Here is a 14,606-nt window from a genome sequence, read left to right on the forward strand (position 1 = left end):
GAACACTCTTTGCCTTGAACTCCTGTCCCATATCCGTTCGTATTTTATTTGGAACTCTTCCTGTTTGAAATATGTCTTGAAATGCAGTTGCCACGGACTCTCCTTTTTTGTCTTTTAGTTTATGTAGCCATAAGTACTTTGAAAACACATCAATGACTACCAATACGTATTTATATTCTTTATTGTATTTTGAAAACTTCACTATATCCATAAGGTCAGCAGACCATTGGTCATCTATCCCGGCCACAACGATTTCCGTTCTATTCTGTGGTCTCCTTAATGGTCGTTGTAAACTGTATGGTTCCTGGCTTTGTAACCATTTTCGTATCTTATATTTTCTAATTTTGAATTTCCCATCTTTTTGTATATAATTATAAAGTTTGTCTGGTCCCGCAAAACTAGCAGGATTTGATGGAATGTAGTAGATTTCCTTTAGATATTTCTCAAATGCAGACATGTTGTCAATACAAATATTAAAATGGATAAAATGACATCTGTGTAATACAGTATGTTATAAAGGACTAGTCTTTCTCCTGTACATCTTCGTCAGTGTCCTCTTCATCGTCCTCATCGTCTGTATTCTCAGTGTCACTATTCTTTATGCTCTTTGCTCGGCCAATGTAAAAGTATGAACGGGCGTATGACTTTTGCGCCGATTTTGAAAATTTTCATTCTTTCATTTGCGCCGATTTCATTTTTTCATTTGCGCCGATTTTATGTTTGCTCCTAATTATATTAACTGGTCAGTTAAAACTTGTACATGTACTGTGTTATACTATTGATTAAATAGGACTAGACTTCTCCGAAAGAAGGGTAATATACCTAACTTAATAATGACTTCGCGGTTCAGCTAACAAGAAGTTACCAAAGAATATATATACCTTTACCTACACATACAATGGATTCTGTCGTAAATTTAATAAAACTACAGTACAAATGTCATTAAAACAAAGACTAAGCCTGTCTTTTTACATGCACATTAAAAGGGGTAAATGATATGCCACTTATGATGTGTCTTAACTTAATGTTAGCTCATATGAAGAACTGTTCAATGATTGATTGATTTATATTCGCTTTAATGTCTAGTTAACAATATTGCATAGTCAAGCGCAGAACTAATTTTACAAACCCCAATAAGGAGGTTTTCCAAATAAATTGATTTGGATTGAGAATAATAAATTTTGACTGTCAGGGCAAATAGGGTGTGTTTGCTATGAACAGCAATTTAGAGAATGTCTCCCTTGGATACATGTCATTAGATTTAACTTTTACACTCCTATGTGTTAGGTGTGAGGAAAGAAAAAGCAAAAGATTTGTTAATAGAAATTTACAATGCAATCAAGGCATGTTTATGTAGATATTCCATTATGTTTCTCTAATTAGAATAACACTTGACACATTTTGTGGGACTGAAGTCACCTTCATAACAATGTCTCACAACCAAAAATCATTTGGATGATAAATACTTAAAACTAGTCCAGAGTTTACAAAACTGAAAAGACACCAAAACAAGAATACTCAAATTCATTATATATACTTTCGTCCAGGCAGAACATGACAGCTGCAGAAACATTAAGCTACATAATCAAAGTGATGTCTTGAGACATGTAAACACAATGGAGACGAAAAATGTCAAGTGACGCCCTGACACATTCCATATGATCATTGGTACGCTTTTTTATGACATTCAGACCTCTATTTAAAATTTTAAGAGACGTTCATGTGATAGTGTTTATCGAATTGTTACCTCTTTAACCATGGAACGACTTATATTATAAATAAACACACTTATTCATAAATGAATAATGGTATGCGAAGGAGAGTTTTCTCAATGGCACTCATATCACATCTTCCTATATCTATAAAACTATACTGTACCCTTGAATCCAATCACAGCGCTCTTGTGTTGACTTTCTTCGTCTGCCTTAATTAACTACTTCCCCCTTCACTGAATTAAACTAAATCTTAAAAGTCACCGGACATTTTGAACTTAATCGCTTGAATATATTTATAAACGAACCTCACATTTTAAAACACGAAAAACTAGGAAGAGATGTTTGAGAAACCGGAGCACTGTAATCGTCTGCTTCTGCTTGCTGGAAATAGATTATGGTTCGATTCCGTGCAATACATAATTTGGTACTAACTATTTCTGGAAAAAAGATACTTGATACTTGAATTTGTTTTGATAGATTTTCTTCGCTTCAAAACCACCACCCTGATCAAACATGGGCGTCACGCCGCCGCATGTGGCGTTCTACACGGTGAATATGAATTCAGTTACACAAATTAATGAATAAAAAGAAGTGTGGGTAAACGTCAGTTATAAATAATTGAACTTAGTATATATATAAGAAAATTGACTTACAAATTCTAAACACAATTGTAATTTGGAAAAGAGTGTCCATTCTCAAGGTCTATACCCCAAGCGCCAGTTGTCAATATAGAATCTTCAACATTAAATACGTGTAAATATCCCATGGCTCACTATAGTCTTCTACATGTTAAAGATAAACACGGACATGATATGATTTACATACTATTTATGGTCACACGAGAAGTAGCAGAGACTTATATTTACATAAATGTATTTAGAAGAAGGAAAAGAAGAAGAAGAAATTGTATTTCTAATTATGGGCCCCAAAGTGCATAAACATTACAACATCAATATTTTTTTATAATACAATACACACAAAAAACGAACACAAATATGTAAAAAAAAATAAAACATATGAATGTCACCATTGGTCACCGTAGTAGCCATTTGAAATAAAAAGTAATTTCAAGATATTATATTTCTCTGAATTGCAAGATTTCATCATGAATGCTTTAGTTGAATCGACCACTTTACGTATGTGTGAATTCGTTTCTTCTTCTTTTTTGTCCGATTTGAATTTTCATGTCTCTTATATAGTCTAAATACGATTTAAAGTTCAGTAGCGCTTATTAAGTCGAACAAAGATTGGGACTATTTGGATCGTCTCCCTTTAATCAAATTGGAATTTTGACTGAAAACGAAAGTGATTTTGAGGTGACTTTCGAGACAAGGACAAGACAAATCAAACAAACATAAAGACAATTTGAAAGCTTATCTTGAAATGGCAAGGTAAGTAAACAATCCTTTAAACATGCGATTGTCACGCTGGCAAGTTCCCCAGAGTAATCGGCCCGTTACGATTTGTAAAAGGAACATCGCCCTTAAGTTCCAAAAATACTATTCGTATTGTTACTGTGAAAGTACTTTAATTCGTGGGTATCAATTTTCGTGGTTTTAGCTATATTTACATGTTCGTGGGTTTTTAAATTCGTGGATTTTCTTTTTCTTAAAAAAATATAATAGAAAAATTATAGAAACGAAAGTGACAAATAGTCTGGATTGAAGGAAATTGCAAAGTAAACATTGGCCGTGTAAATCATTGTGAAAACACTAACTTATCTAAGATAAAGTGATCAACAGATAAAAGACCATCAAAGGTGTTAATTAGGCCATAAAGATGTCACCTTAAGAAAACAGAGACATATACAAATACTATAAACGTATCTTGAATTGTCAAATAATTCTTATCAAAATCAATCGGCTTCTGTACTTCCCTGGGTTATACAAGGTAAATTATATTCAGGTGATTTTCAATAAATTTATTTCAAGTAAAAAAATAATAATAAATAAACTCATCATAGATACCAGGTAAAAGTATGTCTAAGGTGTGACAGATTCCACTAATGCGGTAGGGGATTTTTCAGATACCGCTCAGTCATTTCGGTCCGGCTTTGTTTTAGATACTAGTTCTCCTTTTTCAATCCGCATATCAACTTTATTTTAGAATTTCGTGCTATCTTGTGACAAGGCGGCAAAATTTAAAAGTTTTTATATTAAACCTAAGATGTCGACTCGTATATGAAAATAAGTGTATGACCCAAGCTATTCCCCACTTAAATATTTTTCTGGGATCCGGGCCAGTCTGGCCACCACAGAGGTTCAAAGTTGCCCATTTACGTATTTTCAATACCCATAACCCAAGATCCTTTTAATAACGTTTGTATCTACACCCAATTTCATATATTAAAGTCTATATAATATCGTCGAATTTGGGACATTGAAAGACCAGGGGGTCTCATCGTCATCTTGAGCGATCTCCGGTAGGTTTTCACTATACATTTCTTTCTTTTTTTTTGCTTTCCATAGATATTTTTATTTGTATTTCTGAATGTTTTAAGAGTGGCCGGCTTTAGTTTTAGTTTTATATATTAAATTAAATCTTTGATGTCGTTTTATTGATAAAAATCTTTATTACATAAAGACAAATAATGCAACTTATATAAGGATTTATATTCGAGGACAACGGCAATTTACGACAGCTTGAAGGGGTTATAAAACTGTTTGCGGCGTATCTTTTCACTCCTGTCAACTATGAAAATGATACTTTTTTTATGTTTTTCAACTAAATTTAAATATTGAACCGACTGCTAGCAGACGGTTGGGTATTGAATATGGAATATCGAATAACAAACCGGCGGGTAACTCCATATACATACTTAAAACTTAATGAAATGCTTTTAAAATCAGTAAAACCCGTGAAGTTGCCGTCGAATTCCACTGTTAAATTATATTTAACTAAGATGTAACGATTTTTGGAACGTTTGGGTCTTATGCAGTTTTTTGGTTTTTAGACATATCGTCAAAATTGGCTGCTGGAAAAAGTGGCTGCTATCTTGATTGGCCGATAAAGGTGGCTGCCAGCTTGAGTCTTGTCAATATTTATAACGTTCTGCAGTAAATAAAATACGTCAAAAGTCCCCAAAAGACACACTACAATCTACATTACTTATAATTGACATTTAATTTTTTGTACTTTTAACACCTGGAATTCATTGTAATGTGTTGGTCAGTGATTTTATAAGTCACATGCTCGACCTTGTAAATGCGTGTATTTAATATTTCTATTGTTGGATGTATAATGTTCTAAAACGGAAATGAAAGTAAGTACAAAGTATTAAGTCACTTACTAATGTGTAAGATTTATTATGAGTTTTATTTCAGTTGCAAAATTTTCTTTTTTGGATGTTAATCATTTATCCATATATTCAATATTGATTAAACTGCCCAGTTCCCGTTTTGCATATGATATCAATTGACTGGAAGTCAAACTTTTAGACTGATATTTGATTTTATCATATATTTAGTACAAAATACAGCTATTTTGTATATCTAATAAAGGTTCTTTTTTCCAGTCTGTATCACCTACCCTGTATCGCATACCCCGTATCGCATGGCTAAACCCGTATCGCATACCCCGTATCGCATGGTAAAACCCGTATCGCATACCTTTTTTTTTTTTTTTTTTTTTTTTGAAACGTAAGTCAGTTTTTTAGGGGTTTTTTTGCTGAAGAATTTTTTTTCTATAAAACAAAAAAAAAAAAAATATAAAAAAACTTTAAAAAAAATAAAAAAATTGAGATTTTTTTTTTCTCTAAAAATAGGTCAATTTTTTGAATGACGTCATTGTTTGGTATGTAATGTCACGAACATCAAGTTTTTACAACAATTTTTTTGGCACACTAAATGCAACTATAAAAAATACAAAACACTCAATAATACAATAATAAAAAAAATATTTTCAAAACAACAGATTGTAAGGTAACCTTGGTGCTTCGTATAAATAATTGAGCAGTTATTTTAAAGCTTTGAAACAAGACAAAAGCAGAACTGAAGGTAACCCAGTGCTATGGATCAGAAAACAGTTCATATAATATAAAACTCTTCTGTTGAAATATATGATAAAGCGTATAATACATGGCAAAATCCGTATCACATGCCGTATCACCCTCGACCAATATCATCCCTCGGGCCTAAAGGCCCTCGGGCTGATATTGATGTCTCGGGATGATACGACATATGATACGGATTTTGCCATGTATTATTCTCTATATATTTCTACATTTCTAAATAATCCATTTATTACGGCGTTTTGCATTTGAGCCGATCTGCATTTCATTTGCGCCAATTTTTTCTTTCATTTGCGCCGATTTTTTTTTCATTTGCGCCGATTTTTCTTTACAGGTAAATAACAGGTAAATAACAGGTGAAATGATATAAGAAGATGTGGTATTAGTGCCAATGAGACAACTCTCCATCCCAGTAATGTTATTTTCATTTATCATTAAAGATCTCTTCCGTTAGCCAGTTGTAAATATGTTATGAATTGTCAATCATAACATGCATATAACTATTGTCTCCTGTTTTAAATCAAGAAGTAGAAACCTAAGATAAAAGCACTTTGTTTATACTAAAATGACGAATTAAAAATATATGTACAGCATTCAAATCCATAAAAACGGAATACATTCAAATCATAAATCTGTTTTTGCCGAGTATGTATAGTAGGCAACACATCTATTATATTCCTTTCTTATGATTTCGTCTCTTCTATATTTGGCGTAATTGTCGAAAAGAAGGCCATCTTTTCTTTGTCTGGCATACGTACTGGTTAGGGGCATTTCTAGAGATCGCATTTTCTCACAAGGGAGCTATTAAACCAATAATTCCACATGGTGAAGTTGAAATCATCCCTTCGTTAATTTTATGGACGCCATCACGAATTGGTTGACCGTAATGGAATGTGTACTTGTACGTTGTCTACGAAAGTATGAAATTTGTCATCAGAACGAGCGGAGCGTCAGACAATATCAAACGTGAAGCAGTCATCGATTTCATTTAGGGAAAGGAATGGTCACCCGAAACATTGGGATAGCCATTTATCAATTGCAATGTCACTTGATTTGTCTTTATGCTCTTTGCTCGGCCAATGTAAAAGTATGAACGGGCGTATGACTTTTGCGCCGATTTTGAAAATTTTCATTCTTTCATTTGCGCCGATTTCATTTTTTCATTTGCGCCGATTTTATATTTGCTCCTAATTAGATTAACTGGTCAGTTAAAACTTGTACATGTACTGTGTTATACTATTGATTAAGTGAAGACTTAATATGGCACGCCTGAACCACTTTTATAAATTAATCTTAAATTATCTCAGATAAACTAGGCGTGCCATACATACCACTTAAGAATTTTACTTAACTAAGGAAATTCTTAGTGAAATCTAAGTTTAAGGAATACTTAGTTAAGATGTTTTATGCATACGGCCCAGGTGAATATACTATTAGTATCAATATCGGATTCGGCCAGGATCTTGTTGATTATTGGTAATATCAATTATGTGGAAAACAAAAGGGTCTGGATTAGTGTAATTTTTAATCAACACTATTGTCTTATATTAGCTATATATCAATCTAATTAAAATTAAATACTTTAATTGCTTCTGTTCTGATATGTCGCGCCTTGAATTTTAATTAGATTGGCTATATATAAAGTTAAATTCTTTGAATTGTCGTTTCTTCCCCATGACGGACGAAATCCGTCGCAGTGATACAATCTAATATTGAAAATATACACAATCCTAGTATTTGCTTCGTAACACGGTGCGAAGCTCTTCAAGTGGTTTCAGTTGAAACTGAAGTTATTAGTTTAAGTTGAAACACACGACATCTTGAAATAATAACTTACACATTATAGATTCTGATTGGTTGCTTTATCATACGATTGAGATACATCAACAGGTATTGGCTTAAATGAGATAAAGAATTACAGACTTTTCTCGTATCAGGATAAGATTTCAAATGGTGGAAAATTAGCTATGTGTATTTCAGTTACGATCAACTGTCATTAATTCATGTCCGTTTTATTATGCATAAATTTCAAAATTGAAAATCAATTATTAATACGTGTATATTTGCTTTGTTGATCTGCAATATGCACGATTTTGTTGCCATGCAATGTTCCTATTCAATTTTTACAGCAAATGCATTATCTGTATTTTATAACTTCTACAAATATAGGCACACCTCCAGAGTCGTGTCAATTTGAAAATATTTTAATTTCAATAAGTCAATTGAACAAAATTTTAAAAGCATGAGTTTATTAAGCACGCTCTTAAAGTAAATCATTTTTATATCAATCAGTATCTAAAAAAACACATTTTCAATACTAAATCAATAACCACATTTCTTAAACATGTTAAATGAGAATAGACCAAAGCAGTCAACAGCTTTTTAAAAAGCCCAAACTTGTAAAACTTTTACGGTTGACGTAATTGGAGAGATCCTTTACGAATGATTCCGACAACAATTGTAGTCCTTTTATACGCCGCTGTGTAGATATATCAATAATTTATAGTCTAATCGAAATTATAATGAATTTTGGAAAATTTGTCTTTTTAATGATGAGAATTAATAAAATTAACGGTACCAAATTAAAATATGCAAAAATAAGAATAAGTTATAGCTTTAGGAAATAGAGTGTGTCTCTATGTAATAAAATGTAGATACATGTATAACGGCACAACCAAGGCCATGTTTCTATTATCTATTTTTTTACTTCAGAAAACGGTCCATCACTTTAAGGTATATGTTGATACAATTTTATACCATTTTTAATATCCTTTCACACAAATATTTATTAGTGCACTTTACAAAACTCTGTTCTACTTCTGCTTAGTTTTGCTTTCATGTTGTCATTTAAGCCGCTGTTGTTTTTTCGAGCACCTCTGAATATTAAAACTGTTTGAGGATAAAGTTTCAACTTTGACTTGAACACGGTCAAATATCCATATTTCCTGCATTTCCAGACTTTCAAATGTTTTGTATATAAAGTATTATTTAAAATAATTCAAATGATATTAAACTTTCGGAAAATGTATAGAAAATAATATATTAGTTTTTTTTAGTTTTGACACCTCGAATGAGTCGATTCTTTTTCTTTTAGATATCAGTCTATGGAAGAAGCGTATCGATAAAAACTTTTCTTATATCAATGAGCGATATTGTCTAATATCAATTGTAAACATGTAGACATTTCATGCGGAAAATGTTGTTTTTGGCAACGATACTTTTAAAATATCATAGCGGTGTTTTTGTTATATCAATATTAGCACTTATTAGTATCAATATTTGACTGCTGTACCCATATTTTTACAATTTTACCCATTATGTCTGTTTTGTTTACGCAACGTTGTAAGTATGACAGAATTTGATGAGACTGCCATACACGTGAGAGGTTAAGCACTATAAAACCAGGTTCAATCCACCATTTTCAAAATGTAAAAATGCCAGTACCGATGTGGTTTAACAAACAATATCGTAATCAAATAGCTAAGTATCAAATTATTGTTCACATACTATATAACATTAATTTTTAGCAATTTTATAATGAACGCACCGAAATAATATATATCTGATATGCTCGCAATGCATGCATGTAAGACTTTCTTTATTGATAAAAATGAAACTAACTTGTGACAAAGATGAATCATACTGTTCTCGTTCAGATTGATTCGACAAAATCTGACCTGTACTTTTGAATCTCCTTTTTTATACAAATTAGACCGTTGGTTTTCCTGTTTGAATGGTTTAACGCTAGTATTTTTTTTGTGTTCTTATATAGCGTGGTGCTTGCTGTGAGCCAAGGCTCTGTGTTTAAGGCCCTACTTTGATCTATAATGGTTTACTTGAAACAAATCATTATACTTTGTGGAAAGTTGTCTCATTCGAACTCATGCACCATCTTCTTATATCTATAAATCTTTAAAATATCCCTTTATAAATACCTGCTCTCCAAAAACGTCATTTGGGTGCTGAATCTTTTGTACAGTGCAATATAAACTAGTACACTTCTTAAGCTTTAACGGTAACGACAGTTATGATGGTACAAGAACGATTACGTCAATAAAAATACCAAATAAACAGCACTGAAAGATCCAAATTTATAATTCTAGTATGACGTCGCTTTGGAAACAGCACTGTGACAAAATTCTCGATAGATCTATACTTAGCGCAGACTCAGAGGTATACATAATAATTGCTGTTATGTACAATATACTTTCCGCGTAAATCTACATGCATAGGAACCTATTTGCAGACCCTTTGCCGATTTTATTGTTTTAAAAAGTGCAATTAAAAAAAAACTATTATTCTTATTTGGATGCATAACAAAAAGAAGTAATGCACTTGTAAGAGCTCGGAGAAATCAACAGGATAAAATTCGAATATCACGGCCCAATCCATGTGTAAATTTCCAACAATCTATGGCTTCCCTGAATTATTTCTAAAATATAGAAAATATGTATACACATTTGGATTCGAGCGTCACTGATGAGTCTTTTGTAGACGAAACGCGCGTTTGGCGTTTACATCTTATCTATTTGTTTTCTAAACATTTTTTTAAGCATTCATTGTAGAAATGAATTTATAACAAGCGAAACGGATTGTTATTTTGCACTAAGAAATGTAAGCGTATTTATACGATCGGTTACTAGTCAAAAACTAAGGTCAAATCTCTGGAAACAATACAGCGGAATGTCCTGGCGGTTGTCGCGATGTAAAAACATTAATGGTACCAATTTTCCTGCACCAGATGCGCATTTCGACAATTCACGTCTCTCAGCGATGCTCGTTGCCAAAATATTTGAAATCAAAAGCTTATATAAAAGATGAAGAGCTATAATCCAAAAGGTTCAAAAAGTATAGCCAAATCCGTGAAAGGAATCAGAGCTTTGCATGAGGGAGATACATTCCATAATTTATAATAATTTCTAAAAAATTGCTACAGAAAATTTAAATAAATACAAAAAATCCGTATTTACATGCCAGTACCAGTACCAAGGTACTGGCTACTAGGCTGGTGATACCCCCGGGTACTAAAAGTCCACCAGCAGAGACATCAACCCAGTGGAAGTAATAACATTAACGGTCCCAATGTTCATGCACTAGATGCGCATTTCGACAATACAGTGTCTCTGAAGTGATGCTCGTTGCCAAAATATTTGAAATCCAAAGCTTATATAAAAGCGTGAGAGCTATAATCCAAGGTCCAAAATATATAGCTAAATTTGTAAATAAGCGTCCATGTTGATAATACATACAGTTTCTGTTTCACAAGATTTTTGATTTTCGTTCGATCTGAAGTTGTTCAATCTATAGTCTGAGGCTACTCAGTTGGTATCTTCAAAGATCGGGACAACAGCATTTGTACATTTTAATTTGTTTGGAATATTTATTTTACCATTTGAATATTCATTGCTGTATTGAATTGGATTGTTTGAATGAATGTTTTTTTTTCTTTTAAGTAATGATTTTTTTTATTTCGATATTACCCATGTGGAAAGGCTATAGGAGTGTGACCTCAAAGGCGTATTCAGCCGTTTCTAAAAGGGGGGGGGGTTCAAATCCAGGATAAAGGGGGTTCAACCATATATCCCCATTCAAATGCATTGATCGGCCAAAAAAGGGGATTTCAACCCCCGCCCCTCCGGATCCGCCACTGGACCTTTATTAAAATCGAATAGGTCGGTAGACTATTTACAACCGCATTCAAATTCCGCCATTGCATCATCACTTCAGATAGAATTTGTCGGTTAAAGCATGTGATTGCAAAAGAATAGACTGAACAGGTTGTTAACACTTTCAAATATCAATAGGGTCAAGCAACATTTTAAAAATGATAAGATCGTGTAAGCGTTTATTTTGTTACAGAAACGAAATTTTAGTGATATTGATCCTCAAACATTAAGCCGGTCATGAAATAAGTTTGTGAATTATGTTTGCGGTTCTTTTGACATGCATTGTGACGTGTCATCCTATTAATTCTATATTAGAAAACTATAGCAGTTATATTAGAAAAGTATCGCATTCATAAATTTTTGATATTAAAAAAATATCTCTATGATATAAGACAAACATAGCATTGATATTTTAAAATATAGCAGTATCTTTGACTTATAGGCGATTTGGGCTTATCCAACAATTTAATTCATCTCGATTGCATTCCACATAATTTGCTACATGACATTAATTGAATTTGTACATCTACAAATGATAAATCATGCATTTATGTCTCATTTATTCAACAATTCAATTTTCTCGTTTAAATACATCTTGCTTGGTATAACTTAAAATAATTCATGGAAATTATACAGCAGACGTATGTCTTGTTAAATGTCAGCCTGTTTTAAGAAAAGAATCATTAATTTATACCGAGAAATCTTCGTTCCTTCATAAAAATGTAAACATTCGTCTGAGATTTCCCACAATGCAACTCGTTGATATAAGACAATATCGCTCATTGATATAAGAAAAGTTTTTATCGTATCGCACCTTCCATAGACTGGATATTATTGTCTTTTTTTCTACAGCTATATATTTCAGGTTGAACATCTAAATTAAATATCAAATCAGAATTTGTTTCAATTTTATTATGTTCGTGATAGTACTTTAATCAAAATAGAATGCATGTCTACATTTAACTGAAAATTTGTAGATCATTTGAATTCAAAGATTGCCCCAAGAATTTTCATATACTTTACTATTTAAGATTAAGCTTTTTATCTTTATTTCTTACAGTATGGCAGACAGTAAATTTTGTGCTGGTTGTCAGCGTTATAACGAAAACATAAATGCAGTATATTGGTGCAGTGACTGCACTGAACCTGTATGTAAACCGTGTGGAAGAGTTCATGAAAGGATGTATCCTCCTCACAATGTATTACCAATGACTGATATAAAACAACTGAGTTCATCGCTTCTTACCTTGTCCAAAAATTGCAATAATCATCCCGATCAAAAGATTGTACTGTATTGCTTCCAACATGACAAAGTAATCTGCGGTTTGTGTGTACCTGTATCACATCAAAATTGCAAGCACATCTTGTCAATTGAAACTGCTGCTAAGGGAGTTAAAGATGGCACCGCCATTTCTGACCTAGAGAGAAGGATGGACAACTTCAGTCAAGTAACAGAGAACATACTGACTAAGAGTAAAACAGCACTTGAAGGTTTAGAAAAAAGTCGATATAATATCAAGAAAAGAGTGTCGCAAATAAAACAGAGAGCTATTGCTCATTTAGATAAGTTAGAAGCAGATATACATAAAGACATTGAAAAGAAGTATAGACATTGTAACGACACGGTGTCCCGATCTACAAAAAGCATCCAATCAAGCTCTGACTCACTGTTTGTATGGAAAAGTGATCTTAAATCACTGAAGCGATACACAAATGAAATCCATTTGTTCCTAGCAATAAAATTTCTGGATGAAAAAACCTACAAAAAAGAAATGGAAATAAGAGACACTCAAATAACAACTTTCCCTGTATTAACATATCATTCTTCAGAATCAGAGTCAAAAATAAAGAAATTACTTCCAGATTTTGGTACAGTAACAGTAGATAATGTTCCCGTTCAAATGCCAGAATTAAATATCTACCAACAAAGTCAGTTTTTGGCCAGAAACAAGAGAAGTCTCTCTTTGACAACCTCATTCCAAACAACGAAATTAGGAAACGGAGTGAGCGTTTTTACTGGTTGTTTTATTCCTGGTGAGAGATTACTCCTTGGTCAGAACGGATGTAACAAACTATATGTTTGCCAACTTGATGGATCCAAATCCAGAGTAATTGATATAGATTATAACCCACTGTGCGTTACTATGTATGACAACAGTCACGTTGTAGTATCTGAAGGTTTGGGAGGTATCCAGATAATCAACCTTACATCATTTAAGCCTGGTAGAAAAATCAAAGTTGAAGGATTTTGTAGAGGAATCACCCGTCTAAAGGATAAGATATGGATAAGAAATCAGCTCAATACCCTTACCATAGTGGATTTCAATGGTAAAGTTCTGAACACAATACAAACATCGTTTGATCCTAGTAACATCTTTGCCAGCCAAGATGGTGATGTCTATTGTACAGACAATACTAATGGCAAAGTATTCATCGTTACAAAGGATGGAAAAGAACGTGAGATATACAACAGTCCTGACTTGGACGGTGCTGTGGGTATATCGATAGACGATCGTGGTGATGTGTATGTAGCTGGAAAAGGATCAAACAACATACATAGAATATATCATGATGGACAGACAAGTGATATCGTTTTGACAGCAGACGATGGTATTGATAGACCGACCCGTTTATCGTACAACTATGAAACAAGACAACTGTTAGTGGTGAACAACGATTGTAAACATATCAATGTTTATAAAACTGAATGAATTCTGATCATGGAACCCTGACTGAGAAGCCTAGAAGAAGAAAGTATTAAACATTAATGGTAAATTTTAAAATAAATCAAACTAAAATGTTTTTGAGGTAATTTAGGATCATTTTGATGTAAAATTGTAAGTTATTAATGGTGATAAATTGTTGCGTAAAAGATTTTCACTCGGGTAAGCTTTACACTGACTAATTTAGCCATACTGGAAAAATTAGCTGAAAGCAATAATTTAAAGAATTTAGAACAAAACTATAATAAAAAAAACCTCAAAAATAAAGGAATAAAGTAGTAAAATACTGAATACAGAAATGAATGATTTAAAGAAAAGATAGATAAATCAAAACAGAAATAAATAATTATTAAAATCATTTATATTTTAACTTTACCGAATAAGCATTAAAGTAAAGAAAACTGCCCTGATAGCTTAAACAATAAAGGAAAAAAAACAAGACTCTCATGTTCATTTTATGAATCTAGATGTATACAGTTGTTAATTATATACT

General features: G+C 32.5%; 1 protein-coding gene across 1 annotated transcript; it reads left to right on the plus strand.

Annotated features, from left to right (window-relative positions):
- Nucleotides 1-3,012: 3,012 nt before the first annotated feature.
- LOC134705505 (uncharacterized) lies at nucleotides 3,013-14,246 on the plus strand. Its single transcript, XM_063564224.1, has 2 exons — nucleotides 3,013-3,106; nucleotides 12,451-14,246. The coding sequence occupies exons 1-2, from the start codon at nucleotides 3,099-3,101 to the stop codon at nucleotides 14,099-14,101; spliced, it is 1,659 nt and encodes a 552-aa protein (XP_063420294.1). The 5' UTR covers nucleotides 3,013-3,098; the 3' UTR covers nucleotides 14,102-14,246.
- The last annotated feature ends 360 nt before the right edge of the window (nucleotides 14,247-14,606 follow it).

The sequence above is a fragment of the Mytilus trossulus genome, chromosome 2, assembly GCF_036588685.1.
Source record: "Mytilus trossulus isolate FHL-02 chromosome 2, PNRI_Mtr1.1.1.hap1, whole genome shotgun sequence".
Taxonomy (NCBI): Eukaryota; Metazoa; Mollusca; class Bivalvia; order Mytilida; family Mytilidae; genus Mytilus; species Mytilus trossulus.